This window comes from Chiloscyllium punctatum, chromosome 9 (genome assembly GCF_047496795.1).
Source record: "Chiloscyllium punctatum isolate Juve2018m chromosome 9, sChiPun1.3, whole genome shotgun sequence".
Lineage (NCBI taxonomy): Eukaryota > Metazoa > Chordata > Chondrichthyes > Orectolobiformes > Hemiscylliidae > Chiloscyllium > Chiloscyllium punctatum.
Genome location: NC_092747.1, coordinates 39630776 through 39646588, shown reverse-complemented (window position 1 = coordinate 39646588; position 15813 = coordinate 39630776). Strand labels below are relative to the sequence as shown.

The following is a 15813-nucleotide window of genomic DNA, read 5'->3' as shown; positions in this document are numbered from 1 at the left end:
TTTATCCAATCTGCACCTTAACACCCTACAGCAGACTCTTGACAATTATTAACAAAATTGAGCAGCGTTATAGTTCATGCTGATTTCTGCATGATGTGGTAAAGACAATGTATACCATCTTTCTGACAATTGTATATTTAGCTACTTTAAATGATGCAAAAGCAAACAAAGCATATTTTTTAATGAACGCATTCGGTGAATAAAGCTGATGACTTTTCACAAATACTGTAACTGTTAATTTAATCAAATATATTAAATAAATTATTTTGAGAAGCTATTTATTGTAATAGGAAATGTCATTTTCCTTCTTAAAATTGAAATATTTGATTCAAAAATGATTATAATATTGTTGAAGAAATATCTTTCCATTAACTGAAACACCTCCACCTCTTCCAACATGAAATAACTCCAGAGTATTAAAAAAGTGAGTGACAGCATTTCATGATGATGACATTTTTTTCTTCAGGGTAATATTTCAATCCTACAGCTGTGAATAAGAACCAATAACTTTAATGCTTTCCTTCATCAAGCTATCACCACTGCACTCAGTCATAAATTTTCATAGTTAATTTTTTTATACAGTTGATGGTATTTGATGTTATTCCCTTTATTACCCCCAGTACAGTGAATCAACATATACATTGCAGGATAAAACTTAGTGCACTATCCTCATTTGCTTTTGACGTTCCATTTCAAGAAGCTAAAATGTACTTCTGTTTAAAATTCAACATCACATCATGTTATAATACATTGCATTTACGAAGCATGTAATAAAAATTTTATACTGATGTGTGCCCTTCTGTGATTGAAAATCTGAGTTTGGGCATCCAACAGACTTACTGCATTCACATTGTACAAACTGTTTTGTCAGGTTCCAAAAGGATCCAACGTGGTCAGAGACAGGTGACCGATACTTGTTAAAATTATTCAGAGATCATCTTTTTCACCAGTTGACTGAAACTGGTACTCCATGGATTGACCTCAGTCATATAGTCTCCTGCTTAAATAAGGTAGTGGATCATATGATGATAAAACAGAAATTACTGTTATTTTGGAACTTTGTGAACATTTTAAAAAATTTTACAAGAAATTCTTTCAACTCCTTTTAGTAATCTTAAAAGCATACATTTTGTATTGCGTTTAAGTATGCAATTTCATGTATTTTACTTTTGTGCTTGCTTTTGTTTGAAAGATGATCACTGTTTATTGTTCATTTTTGTTCCTTTGCAGTTGGATGCTGGTGTACCAGAAAAAATTAGTCTGGTTTCCAGAGATGAGAAGAGTGTTCTCGTGGTGACATATGCTGATCTGAAGCGTTGTTTTGAAAGCGCTTTCTCAGAACTCCTAGCAGCTTCTAATGGACAGTTGTAGTATTTGCTGTGCTGAGGCAAAACATTGCCGAAGAACAATATAAAGAGCTAATTGCACTACAACTGTATTAATGCCATCTCATTTCACATTTAAAGTACAAATGTAAATGAGCAGCGCTGCTTGCACTTCGGTCAGGTACACTGTTACTTGAAGGAAGAACGTCCATATCACAGGAGCCTAGAACTGCCACCAGAGGTTGTTTCTGTGAAGACTGTTTTTAAATTGGGAAGTGGCATCAGATGCATGATGATCCCAGTTTTATTTTTTCACATGTTTATGCACTAATTTTAAGTTCAAGACTTGTGATCTTTAAGGATGTACCACATGTAATTTTGATAAGGGAAAATCGTTATCTTTAGAATTACTTTCTGGGTAACAGTATATATCCCTAAGGAAGATGTTGAAGTGATTGTACTGCACGCAAGCCTATGGCAAGGACTAGGTGAAAATGCCATTGGATATACTATTTGTGAACTGAACTCCGATGGGTTATATTTCTGGCAAAAGACATGCTGGACTTCAGACCAACTGCCATGTGCTATCACTTAGAAAACCAAACTACAGAAAGCATATTTTTATGAAAATCAGGTGGAATATTAAATGGACGCTATTCTTCTAGGAACTAAACAGCTCCTGTGTGTCAGTGTTGATGGCATCTTTGTGAACTATCACAGCTACACATCTTTCATAACAAAATTAAAAAGTAGCTTTTTTGCTTCATACAGTTACCAGCGCCTTTTTTAACAACAAATTCAGTGTAAGTAATTGGAACAGGTAAGATGCCTCTACATTTATGCAAGCTTTTTTTTATAGGAGACTAATTTTTAAATTGGGTTCAATACCTGAAATGTCAGGAGTGGATTAGGTTTTGTTATGTATCATTTAATTTTGTATAAAGTTCTATTATTTGAACAGCAGCTTTAATAGGGTACTTTACACTGGATATGGAAACAAACAAGGACTTTGTCAAGTACACTTGCACAAAAACACAGCAGTTGTTTCACAGTAGTAACCTGTGCAATTTTGGAATGATTGGGCTGCTGTGCCTTTACAATACTGTTGCCCCAAAGTTGGCTTTGCAATTAGTCATCTGAATTACAGATATATGAAACTACCTAAAGTGTGATGTTTCTTAAAGTTAGAAGCAGAATCGCCTTTTTAGGGAAATTCTTTCAGAATCAATTTCTACATGTGTTATCAAGTACTGAAACTGAACCAGCTGGGAAATGCAGAACATATCAAGACATAATGCAACCAAACAGTCATATGTGACTGCCAATTCCATTGGGCCAAAATATAGAAATGAATCTAAAAGAAATTTAACTCAATCTAATGACTGTGACATGTCTTTTCTTCCCGGTATTAAATCTTTAATCATACTGACTGTTTTGTGGAAGAAATGTTGAAACTGAGGGCAGTACAGCCTTGATAATTGAAAGTTCTTACCCATTACCCCAGTTTTATAAGCTTAAAATTCTGCATATTGATTTTCAGTGTTGGCAACGTCATTCATGCAAAAGATTTGGAATCTAAACCTGTTTGGCAACCACAACTAGATTCACCTGGTAGCAGCAGTTAAAACTAATGGGGAAGGACTACATATATTTGTGATTTTGACACATTTGTATGCATCCTGTGTGAAATTGATCTATCAACAGGCAGTAGAAGCAATTGCAATGCTCCCTCATTTTAGCTGCAAAAAAAGTTGAGGGAACTCTGCTATGTTCTTTCAAGGATAATGTCCTAAGTAAAGTTGTGTCAATAGCTCATCTGTTTGACAGAGAAGCAGCTGTTTTTGTATGTTTTGAGAAAAACATTTTTTATAAAATCACAAAAAACAAAAAAAATGGTATTCTGACAATGAGGAGAAATACTGTATTTATATCATTCTGTGCACTTCAAAAGGTTCTTGTTTCCACATGGTTTCTGAATAATTGCAGAAAGGGGATCATCTGTGGGTATTAAGGGTTGGGAGTGCATGGCCTCCTCACATTCTTAGTATGGACCAATATTTGGGTAACAGGCAGAGGTAAACAGGGCTTAAATTTTGATGTTTACTGAACCAGCACACTGCCTCTGGATTGTCAAAAGCAAAAAACAATCCCTGAATCTAAAATAAATTCTGATTACTCTGTTCTTACCTTTGAATCTGATTTCATAGTGAGGAAGCTAAATGCCTACAAAGTTCATTTGAATGTATTCCTGATCCAGCCCAAATCAGCATTTGTACATCAAATTTTACATTCTTTGCTCCTTTGTTACCATAGCTAACATTTCTAGTCACCATGCGATTTTAAGTCCTGATCTATGAAATTTATTCATAGATGTCTATTTCAGAGGGTTCCAATATTCTGGACTGTTTCAGATTCATACAATTTTAAAATACTTGCAGTTGAGCTTTGAAGTCAATATTGATTTCTCAAACAAAATTTTGGCCATCTGCACTTAAATTGGCTTACCACTATTGCAAAATAGTTTAGGAAGGCTTTGAATATGGTGAGTAACGTGCTACCTTTTGATGATCCAGTGCCAGCCCTTGAAATCATATGGTGACTTCAATTTTTAAAATCATGTATGGTTTGAAAATTCATTTCACTTATATACAGGGTTTTCAGTTGCCTAATGCTGTTTGAAACAATCCACATATGTATTACTTAAAAACTTGTTTTATATATTCTGTCAGTAACAGTTTTTGTTTTGTAAGAAAACCTTGTAAGCATATTCTGCACGTGTTCCACTTCAGCCTTATTTTGTTTATTTGTAAAGAGAAATGTCCTGAAACCAGCTATCACAAAAGTATCAGTCTGTCTGTATGACCCCTCCTCAATGTTAAATGTTACCACATCTGATTTAAACTTTTGTGTGTACAGCAGTATTTTAATAAAGAATACCAGAATTCAGTCTTGCCTATATGTTTCTTTTGTTCAGAGTTGTGGGTGTTGCTGGTCACACCAGCATTTATTGTCATCCCTAATTGCCTGGTGAAGATGTTGAAGAGCTCCTTGAACTGCTGCAATCCTTTGGCTATGGGTCCCTGGATTTTGAAAAGTAACAAAATAACTACTAAATTGAAAATGTAGATATCAGCATTTTGTATAAAAATTAGCTTCAGTATCTTGGAATTTACCAGATATTACTTTGAAAGTTTGCATTAATTAAGTATAACATAGACAAACATTTAAGGTGCATTTTGGGTGGAAAATCTATTTACATAAGTAACGATACAATGATGGGATGAATGTCTCAAAAATATAACATTCAATTATTATCATGTATAGCAGTGCACTTAGGAAATATTGATCAAATGTAATCCAATCTGCAGGAAATGGATTGATTCAGAGACATTATTCTAACCAAAACTATTAATGGTTACGTGTCAAAAACAAGATCTGCATATGCTGAAAAATTGAAATGATCCATCAGTTTATACAATATCTGTGGAGGGAAGAAAAAGAGTAAAAATTTCAGGTCTGTGTCCTCATCAGAAATGATGTATGTTAGATTTGCAATAGATTTTGAGCAAGTCTAAGGGCAGAGTGGGGGAAGACGAAGAAATGCGAAAGGTCTGAGACAGGATGGGTAGCATGAGGAATTAAATGGCAAAACGTTTAGCACTTAGAACAGTGCAGGCCTATTGGCCCTCGATGTTGTGCCGACCTTTTATCCTACTCGAAGATCAAACTAACCTACATACCCTTGTATTTTACTACCATCCACATCCTGATCCAAGCACTGCTTAAATGTCCCTAATGTATCTGACTCTACTACCACTGCTGGCAGTGCATTCAACGCATCCACTACTCTGCGTAAAGAATCTACCTCTGATGTCTCCCCAAACCTTCCTCCAATCACCTCAAAATTATGTCCCCTCTTGATAATCATTCCCGCCCTGGGAAAAAGTCTCTGACTATCCACCCAATCTATGCATCTCATCCCCTTATACACCTCTATCCAGTCACTCTGGGTAATCCAAGATGGAAGACAGGAAAAATTTCTGGCTGTAACAGCTGCTACTTTTTTGAGGTATTTTAGGTGCTGGAGGTGATTTCCTCGAATTTCAGGAGCAGTAATTATTGTTTTATATGTCGTTGCATTGTTTTGGAACTTTGGGGGGGAAAAAAGTCAAAACAACAGCAGTTTTAAAAGGGAGAAGAGCAGACAAAGGAAGCACATGGTGAGGACAGTGCAGGAGAGAGTGAGAGAGAGAATCTGCACAGTTACTGCCTTTGCTGTTTTGAATTCATGGAGTCACAGCGATGTACAGCATGGAAACAGACCCTTCGGTCCAACCCGTCCATGCCGACCAGATATCCCAACCCAATCTAGTGGACATCGGAATGTGTCTAGGAAAATTAACAAACAGTGAAATTCACAACTAATCTGTTTGGGCGAAGTTCTCAGCACAGAATTCGATAAGTTAATCGTTGTTTTAAGTGTGTCCAACAGAAAGGCTGCAGTAGTGAGTAGAGTGTTTTTTTTCTTGTTTAGATGTTTTTGGAGATATGTCTCTTGATTAAACTTCAATATAAGCTGTCACTATTAATTTAACCTGGGGCAGTGTTTTGTAGAGGAATAAGATGGTGTTATTTTCTGTGTCTGTAGATTGTGAAGGAGCAAAATGGCCTTTAGTACAGTGATATGTTCTACTTGTCAGTGTGAGAGTTTAAGGGTTACTGCAGATTTTATCTGCTATAAATGCTGTTGGATGTGAATCTTATCAGATCGAATGGAGAGACAGAAGCAATGAGGAATTTGCAACAGCAACAGTATGTGATGGATGGCAGTTATAGGAAGGGGGGAAAGTCTCAGATATAGTCACATAAGTGAGTTAACTCCAGGAAAGCGAAGTGCAGGAGTCTTTTGTGGATATACCCATTTCAAACAGGTATGCTGTTTTGGAAAATGTAGGGGATGATGAATTCTCAGGGGAACGTAGCACAAACAGCCAAGTTTCTGGTATTAAGATTGGCTGTAGTGCAACGAGAGGTTCATCGGCTTCCAAGAGATCAATTGTGTTAGAGGATTGTGTAGTCTGAGGTACAGGCATATGCTTCTGTGGCCAGCAGTGAAAAAGCAGAATGGTGTGTTGCTTCCCTGGTGCCAGGATGAAGGATGACTCCGAGAGAGTGCAGAATGTTCTCATGGGGGAGAGGGGCCAACCAGAGGTCATTGTCCACACTGGAACCAACAACACAGGAAGGGAAAAGGTTGAGACTCTGAAAGGCAATTTCAGAGAGTTGGGCAGAAATTTAAAAAGGTCCTCGAGGGTAGTAATATCTGGATTACTCCCAGTGCTACAAGCTAGTGAGGGCAGGAATAGGAGGATAGAGCAGATGAATGCATGGCTGAGGAGCTGGTTTTTGGGAGAATGATTCACATTTTTGGATCATTGGAATCTCTTTTGGGGTAGAAGTGGCCTGTACAAGAAGGATGGATTGCATCTAAATTGGAAAGGGTTTAATATACTGGCAGGGAAATTTGCTAGGGTTGCTCGGGAGGATTTAAACTAGTAAGATGGGGTGGGGGGGGGTTGGGACCCAGGGAGATAGTGAGGAAAGAGATCCATCTGAGACTGGTACAGTTGTGAACAGAAGCGAGTCAAACAGGCAGGGCAGGCAGGGACAAGGTAGGACTAATAAATTAAACTGCATTTATTTCCATGCAAGGGGCCTAACAGGGAAGGCAGATGAACGCGGGGTATAGTTAGGAACATGGGACTGGGATATCATAGCAATTACAGAAACATGGCTCAGGGATGGGCAGGTCTGGCAGTTAATATTCCAAGATAGAAATGCTATGGGAAGGATAGAAAGGGAGGCAAGAGAGGAGGGGGAGTGGCATTTTTGATAAGGGATAGCATCATAGCTGTGCTGAGGGAGGATATTCCCAGAAATGCATCCAGGGAAGTTATTTGGGTGGAAGTGAGAAATAAGAAAGGGATATTATAGACCCCCGAATAGTCAGAGGGGAATTGAGAAACAAACTTGCCAGGAGATCTCAGTTATCTGTAAGAATAATATGGTGGTTATGTTAGGGGATTTTAACTTTCCAAACATAGACTGGGACTGCTATATTGTTAAAGGTTTAGATAGAGAGGAATTTGTTAAGTGTGTACAAGACAATTTTCTGATTCTATATGTGGATGTACCTACGAGACAAGGTGCAAAACTTGACCTACTCTTGGGAAATAAGGCAGGGCAGGTGACTGAGGTGTCAGTGGGGGAGCATTTTGGGACTAGTGACCATAATTCTATTAGATTTAAAATAGTGATGGAAAAGGATAGATCCGATCTAAAAGTTGAAGTTCTAAATTGGAAATTGACCAATTTTGACGGTATTAGGCAATAACTTTCGAAAGCTGATGTTCACAGGTAAAGGAATGGCTGGAAAATGGGAAGCCTTTAGAAATGAGATAACAAGAATCCAGAGAAAATATATTCCTGTCAGGGTGAAAGGGAAGGCTGGTAGGTATAGGGAATGCTGGATGACTAAAGAAATTGAGGGTTTGGTTAAGAAAATGAAGGAAGCATATGTAAAGTATAGATTGGATCGATCGAGTGAATCCTTAGAAAAGTTCAAAGGAAGTAGGAGTATACTTAAGAGGGAAATCAGGATGGCAAAAAAGGGCATGCGATAGCTTTGGCAAATAGAATTAAAGAGAATCCAAAGAGTTTTTACAAATACATTAAGGACAAAGGGTAACCAGGGAGAGAATAGGGCCCCCTGAAAGATCAGCAAGGCGGCCTTTGTGTGGAGCCGCAGAAAATGGGGGAGATACTAAATGAATATTTTGCATCAGCATTTACTGTGGAAAAGGATATGGAAGATATAGACTGTAGGGAAATAGATGGTGACATCTTGCAAAATGTCCATATTACAGAAGAGGAAGTGCTGGATGTCTTGAAACGGGTAAAGGTGAATAAATCCCCAGGATTTGATCAGGGGTACCCGAGAACTCTGTGGGAAGTGATTGCTGGGCCTCTTGCTGAGATATTTGTATCATTGATAGTCACGGGTGAGGTGCCAGAAGACTGGAGGTTGGCAAATGTGGTGCCACTGTTTAAGAAGGGTGGTGAGGACAAGCCAGGGAACTTTGGACCAGTGGGCCTGACCTCGGTGGTGGGCAAGTTGTTGGAGGGAATCCTGAGGGACAGGATGTACATGTATTTGGAAAGGCAAGAACTGATTAGGGATAGTCAACATGGCTTTGTGCGTGGGAAATCATATCTCACAAACTTGATTGAGTTTTTTTGAAGAAGTAACAAAGAGGATTGATGAGGGCAGAGCGGCAGATGTGGTCTATATGGATTTCATTAAGGTGTTCGGCAAGGTTCCCCATGGGAGACTGTTTAGCAAGGTTGGATCTTATGGAAAAAAGGAGAACTGGCCATATGGATACAGAACTGGCTCAAAGGTAGAAGACAGAGGGTGGTGAGGGAGGGTTGTTTTTCAGACTTGGAGGCCTGTGACCAGTGGAGTGCCACAAGGATTGGTGCTGGGTCCTCTACTTTTTGTCATTTACATAAATGATTTGGATGCAAGCATAAGAGGTACAGTTAGTAAGTTTGTAGATGATACCAAAATTGGAGGTGTAGTGGACAGCAAAGAGGGTTACCTCAGATTACAACAGGATCTTGACCAGATGGGCCAATGGGCTAAGAAGTGGCAGATGGACTTTAATTCAGATAAATGAGAGGTGCTACATTTTGGGAAAGAAAATCTTAGCAGGACTTATACACTTAATGGTGAGATCCTCAGGGGTGATGCTGAACAAATGGACCTTGGAGTGCAGGTTCATAGCTCCTGGAAAGTGGAGTCGCAGGTAGATAGGATAGTGAAGAGGCATTTGGTATGCTTTCCTTTATTGGTCAGAGTATTGAGTACAGGAGTTGGGAGGTCATGTTGCAGCTGTACAGGATATTGGATTAGACCACTGTTGGAATATTGCATGCAATTCTGGTCTCCTTCCTATCGGAAAGATGTTGTGAAGCTTGAAAGAGTTCAGAAAAGATTTACAAGGATGTTGCCAGGGTTGGAGGATTTGAGCTATAGGGAGAGGCTGAACAGGCTGGGGCTGTTTTCCCTGGAGCGTCGGAGGCTGAGGAGTGACCTTATAGAGGCTTACCTAATCATGAGGGGCATGGATAGGGTAAATAGGCAAAGTCTTTTCCCTGGGGTCGGGGGAGTCCAGAGCTGGAGGGCATAGGTTTAGGGTGAAATGGGAAAGATATAAAAGAGACCTAAGGGGCAACTTTTTCACACAGTGGTACGTGTATGGAATGAGCTGCCAGAGGAAGTGGTGGAGGCTGGTACAATTGGAACATTTAAAAGGCATTTGGATGGGTATATGAATAGGGCGGGTTTGGAGGGATATGGGCCGGGTGCTGGCAGGTGGGACTAAATTGGGTTGGGATATCTGGTCTGCATGGACGGGTTGGACCGATGGGTCTGTTTCCATGCTGTACATCTCTATGGCGATGACCTCTCATCCTCCTCCTCTCCAATGAGAAAAGCCCTAGCTACCTCAGCCTTTCTTCATAAGACATGCCCTCCAGTCCAAGCAGCATCCTGGTAAATCTCCTCTGCACCCTTTCTAAAGCTTCCACATCCTTTCTACAATGAGATGACCAGAACTGAACACAATATTCCAACTAGGGCTTTATAGAGCTGCAGCATAACCTCATGGCTCTTAAACTCAATCCTCCCTGCTAATGAAAGCCAATGCACAGATGCTTCTTAACAACCCTATCAACTTGGGTGGCAATTTTGAGGGATCAGTGGTCATGGACCCCAAGATCCCTCTGCTCCTTCACACTGCCAAGAATCCTGCCTTTAATCCTGTAGTCTGCATTCAAATTCAACCTTTCAAAATGAATCACTTCGCACTTTTCCAGGTTGAACTCCATCTGCCACTTATCCATCTGCTGAGCTCTGCATCCTGTCAATGCCCCATTGCAACCTACAACAGCCCTCCATGTTATCCACAATTTCACCAAACTTCATGTCATTGGCAAACCCACCCTTCAACTTCCTCATCTAAATCATTTATAAAAATTACAAAGAGCAGAGGTCCCACAACAGATCCCTGCAGAATACTATTGATCATTTGTCAAGGGGTGAGAGGGAGGAGCGGAGGACTGCTGGGAAGATGAGTAAAACCGTTTAAAAATACTTACCTCAGGAGTTGGGGCCTCCATTTGCCGAGAGGTGCGAAGGCGGCGTGGCGGGTGCGGAGGACTGCTGGGAAGATGAGTAAAAAACAAAATTTTTCAAACAGAGCGGCAAGGAGAGAGGGCAGAAGAAACGAGGGCTGCCGGGAAGCTTTTAAGTGGGTGAGATCTATGTCCTAGAGAAGCGCTTCAGAGAACATCTTTGGCACATCTGCACCAATCAACCCCACCACCCCACGGCCGAACATTTCAACTCCCCCTTCCACTCTGCTGAGGACATGCAGGTGCTGGGCATTCTGCATCATCACTCCCTTACCACCCGATGCCTGGAGGAAGAACGCCTTATCTTCTTGTTGTGGTTCTGTTCGCCGAGCTGGGAATTTGTCTTGCAAACGTTTCGTCCCCTGTCTAGGTGACATCCTCAGTGCTTGGGAGCTTCCTGTGGAGCGCTTCTGTGCTGTTTCCTCCAGCATTTATAGTGGCCTGTCTCTGCCGCTTCCAGTTGTCAGTTCCAGCTGTCCGCTGTAGTGGCCGGTATATTGGGTCCAGGTCGATGTGTTTGTTGATAGAGTCTGTGGATGAGTGCCATGCCTCTAGGAATTCCATGGCTGTTCTCTGTTTGGCTTGCCCTATAATGGTAGCGTTGTCCCAGTCGAATTCATGTTGCTTGTCATCTGTGTGTGTGGCTACTAAGGATAGCTGGTCGTGTCGTTTCGTGGCTAGTTGGTGTTCATGGATGCGGATCATTAGCTGTCTTCCTGTTTGTCCTATGTAGTGTTTTGTGCAGTCCTTGCGTGGGATTTTGTACACTACATTGGTTTTGCTCATGTTGGGTATCGGGTCCTTCGTTCTGGTGAGTTATTGTCTGAGAGTGGCTGTTGGTTTGTGTGCTGTTATGAGTCCTAGTGGTCGCAGTAGTCTGGCTGTCAGTTCGGAAATGCTCCTGAAGAATGGTAGTGTGGCTAGTCCTTTGGGTTGCGGCATGTCCTCGTTCCATTGTCTTTCCCTTAGGCATCTGTTGATGAAATTGCGAGGGTATCCGTTTTTGGCGAATACCTTGTATAGGTGTTCCTCTTCCTCTTTTTGCAGTTCTGGTGTGCTGCAGTGTGTTGTGGCCCTTTTGAATAGTGTCTTGATGCAACTTCGTTTGTGTGTGTTGGGGTGGTTGCTTTCATAGTTTAGGACTTGGTCTGTGTGTGTGGCTTTCCTGTATACCTTTGTGGTGAATTCTCCGTTCGGTGTTCTCTGTACCATCACGTCTAGGAATGGAAGTTGGTTGTCCTTTTCTTCCTCTCTAGTGAATCGGATTCCTGTGAGTGTGGCATTGATGATCTGGTGTGTGTTCTCTATTTCTGTGTTTTTAATTATTACAAAGGTGTCATCCACATATCTGACCCAGAGTTTGGGTTGAATTTGCGGAAAGACTGTTTGTTCTAACTTTTGCATTACTGCTTCTGCTATGGGTCCAGAGATCGGTGAGCCCATGGGTGTTCCGTTGATTTGTTCGTATATCTGGTTGTTGAATGTGAAGTGTGTTGTGAGGCACAAGTCCAGTAGTTTAAGTATGCCGTCTTTGTTGATAGGTTCAACGTCCTTTGTTGGACAAACAGGAAGACAGCTAACGATCCGTATCCATGAACGCCAACTAGCCACGAAACGACACGACCAGCTATCCTTAGTAGCCACACACACAGATGACAAGCAACATGAATTCGACTGGGACAACACTACCATTATAGGGCAAGCCAAACAGAGAACAGCCAGGGAATTCCTAGAGGCATGGCACTCATCCACAGACTCTATCAACAAACACATCGACCTGGACCCAATATACCGGCCGCTACAACGGACAGCTGGAACTGACAACCTGAAGTGGCAGAGACAGGCCACTATAAACGCCAGAGGAAACATCACAGAAGCACTTCACAGGAGGCTCCCAAGCACTGAGGATGTCACCTAGACAGGGGACGAAATGTTTGCAAGACAAATTCCCAGTTCGGCGAACAGAACTGTGGGTGGCACGGTGGCACAGTGGTTAGCACTGTTGCCTCACAGCGCCTGAGACCCGGGTTCAATTCCTGCCTCAGGCGACTGACTGTGTGGAGTTTGCACGTTCTCCCCGTGTCTGCGTGGGTTTCCTCCGGGTGCTCCGGTTTCCTCCCACACTCCAAAGATGTGCAGGTCAGGTGAATTGGCCATGTTAAATTGCCCGTAGTGTTAGGTAAGGGGTAGATATAGATGTAGGGGTATGGGTGGGTTACGCTTCGGCGGGTCGGTGTGGACTTGTTGGGCCGAAGGGCCTGTTTCCACACTGTAAGTAATCTAATCTAATCATATCCAGAACCACAACAACGAGCACCCGAGCTACAAGTCTTCTCCCAAACTTTGAACGCCTTATCTTCTGCCTCGGAAACCTTCAACCCCATGGTATCAATGTGGACTTCACCAGTTTCCTCATTTCCCCTCCTCCACCTTACCCCAGTTCCAACCTTCCAGCTCAGTATCGTCCTCATGACCTGTCCTACCTGTCAATCTTCCTCCACACCTATCCGTTCCACCCTCCTCTCCGACCTATCACCTTCACCCCCACCTCCATCCACCTATTGCACTCTCAGCTACCTTCCCCCCCATCCCAGCCCCATCCCCTCCCAACCAGCCATACAACCTCAGTAAATTTGAACTTATGGTGCAGAATAAGACACAGATACTGGGTTCTCATTCATCTGTCACCTTGTCTTGACTTCTATTAACTCCAGACCAAGTGGTTGAAAGGCATATCTCTAATATTTGAATTTCTGTGGTCTTGCAACTCCTTCCAATACTATGATCACCTATCCTTTGTTTGCATTCACTCATGTTTCTTCATGATTCGCAATTTCTTCTCTCAGCTCTTTCTACTTCACTCTTCTTCATACCCAGCTGATTTGCAAAGATTTTCATCATCTCTCCTCATGTTTACTTTTGCTATTTTCTTTTCCTATTGGGACAATGTGAAATGGCTTGGGATGAAATGTTTAAAGGCTTTGCATTAATTGATGAACATGGCAGCTGGTAGTTTTGTTGCTGATCCTGATTTCTGCCACTAGATGGTGGCAGAGAATCACATCATGGCAAGGTATTATCAACTAAATTTGAATCATTGCTAAATCATTGTCTGAGTGGACAGAGCCTTACAAGAATCTATTCTAAACACGTGCCAAAAAAATTGATGATAGCTAATAACATGAACTGCTTATGATGTGCTTCAGTATTTTGAACCAATTTTGTTGGTTTGGTGGGAATCCTGTGGTCCTACTTCTGATGGGGCAAGTTATGGGTAGGCAGGATGATGGGCCACCAGAATCCCATTGCCTTCCCCACTGGGTGGATGGGGAAACAAAAGCTGGAATTTCCAAGCCTGCCTTCAGTTGAGACACTCAAATGGATCTTAAAGTGATCATTAATTGACTGCTCACAAGCCCATTCCTGCATGCGTGGCAGGTAACTCAGCTCCAGGTGGAGAAGAGGAGATTCGTTCTCCCGACTGGTAAACCAGTCATGATGCTAAGAGGTTAACGGAGGAGGGTCAGTGGGGGAGGTGAGAGTGACCTCCTGCTCTTGGTTTTGAGAGCACATTTGTTTCGCAGATCTCATCTCCATTCTGGGAGCCTGGTGCTTGAATCAGCAGCATCCTTTGTGGTACCTGTAAGTGAGACAGACTGGCAGGAGCTCCTTGATCTGTATCCTAATCCTAATTGAATGCCAAACCCCCAACTCCACCTATTGATCAGACAGGTGCCCGATTGTCAGAGATTCAGTCGTCTTTCAGTGTTTAACAGAGTTTAGGTTTCTTCCCACATTCAGACCTGATCTGAAAATGAGAAGGTTCTCATCTTGGTTATAGATGTAAGTTTCAGTTCTTCTGCCACTCAGCCATACTTGGAAGAGATCAATGTCAAAATGTTCACATGCACCAAAAATAGGGATCATATTTGACAGAGAGGCATAAGTGGCCATAGTGATGACATGTCATGAGATTGAATTTAATGACCTATATTATTCCAATGTGGAGAAATGTGGTAATTTACATTGTACGGCAGAATGAAAATAAAAGTAAGTAAAGTAAGCCTTCAAGAGGAACAAATGATCAGAATATGTATATCAGATATATAAGCATAAATAAGTGGAAGGAGTTGATTAAAGTTTCAACAAAGCGTATATCTTCTAAGGATGTAAAGTACAAAGGTGTTAAACCTACAGCATCGTTATTGGAGGATAGCAAAAGTGTAACACAATGGATGCTGGAGATCTGAAATAAAAACAAGTGCAGGAGAAATCCAGTCAGACTGGCAGCCACTATATAGTGAGAAATAGCTTACAGATTGAATTTTCTGAGCTCCTGAACAACATGGCAATGCTGAATCCGTTAGGAAAATGTGATGAGATTGTACACATGAGATTTCTTGACCTCGAGGGAAAAGCAGTCTGAATTTTCATTGTAAAGTTTGGATATGGAAATAAGAATCTCACTAGTGAATGGCGAGAGGCCTATTTACATGCATTTACATCTCATTAATCTTAATCTCACCTTGTGTAATTTTGTACTTTCCCATGCAGCGGACAGAAAGTTTGTGCTGACAATTCCTAACACCAATGTCTGAGTAGGTGCCTGGCAGCTCCTGCTTTCCACTTGCTCTTCTGATCAGCAGTCTACAACATCTCAATATGTATCCCTGGGCAGCAATCACTTGCAACCCCTATCTATTTTGGCATCGGATATGCCCAGCACCACTTCAATACTGCACTTTGGAGTGCATCAATACTTTTACATTGCATTGCTGTTGCCAGGCTGTTTTGCGTGCATAGACAGGCACCCACTTTGTGCATCAGAACAGAATGCATCTCTGGGCATTCATTCACTTCATCGTACCCTGCTTGCCTTTTTGCATATTACCTCATCATTCAGAATTAATAGATTCACAATTTTTTTTTGTCTTGTCATTGGCAGTTAACACAGAAAGATGACAACTTGTCACGTTTGCCCATAGTGATCAGTCAAGAAGGCAAATGTACTGCTTTATGGCATGGTGCTACCTCAATGTTGCACCTGCAACATTTACCAGTAGCTGGTATGGCAAACGCATTGATATGGTTCAACCAAATCACTCACTCAAAGTCTAAGTATGGGCAGTTGGCTTCAGTCAAGTCAAGGGCACTGTCTTTATTCTGGGGGTACCAGCATAATAAATCAAGTGCCACTGATATTAGTTCAGGGGCTTGGAAACAATCAGTC

The 15813-nt window shown here is 41.5% G+C and overlaps 1 protein-coding gene across 2 annotated transcripts in view; it reads left to right on the top strand.

Moving 5' to 3' along the window:
- Nucleotides 1–4271, top strand: part of pan3 (poly(A) specific ribonuclease subunit PAN3) — a 161618-nt gene extending 157347 nt beyond the window's left edge. For both annotated transcript variants that reach the window (XM_072577296.1, XM_072577295.1), the window contains exons 17-18: nt 872–1010; nt 1231–4271. In XM_072577296.1, the coding sequence (XP_072433397.1) occupies nt 872–1010; nt 1231–1371 (280 nt within the window). In that variant the 3' untranslated portion in view covers nt 1372–4271. The remainder of the gene's footprint in view (nt 1–871; nt 1011–1230) is intronic.
- Nucleotides 4272–15813: the final 11542 nt, after the last annotated feature.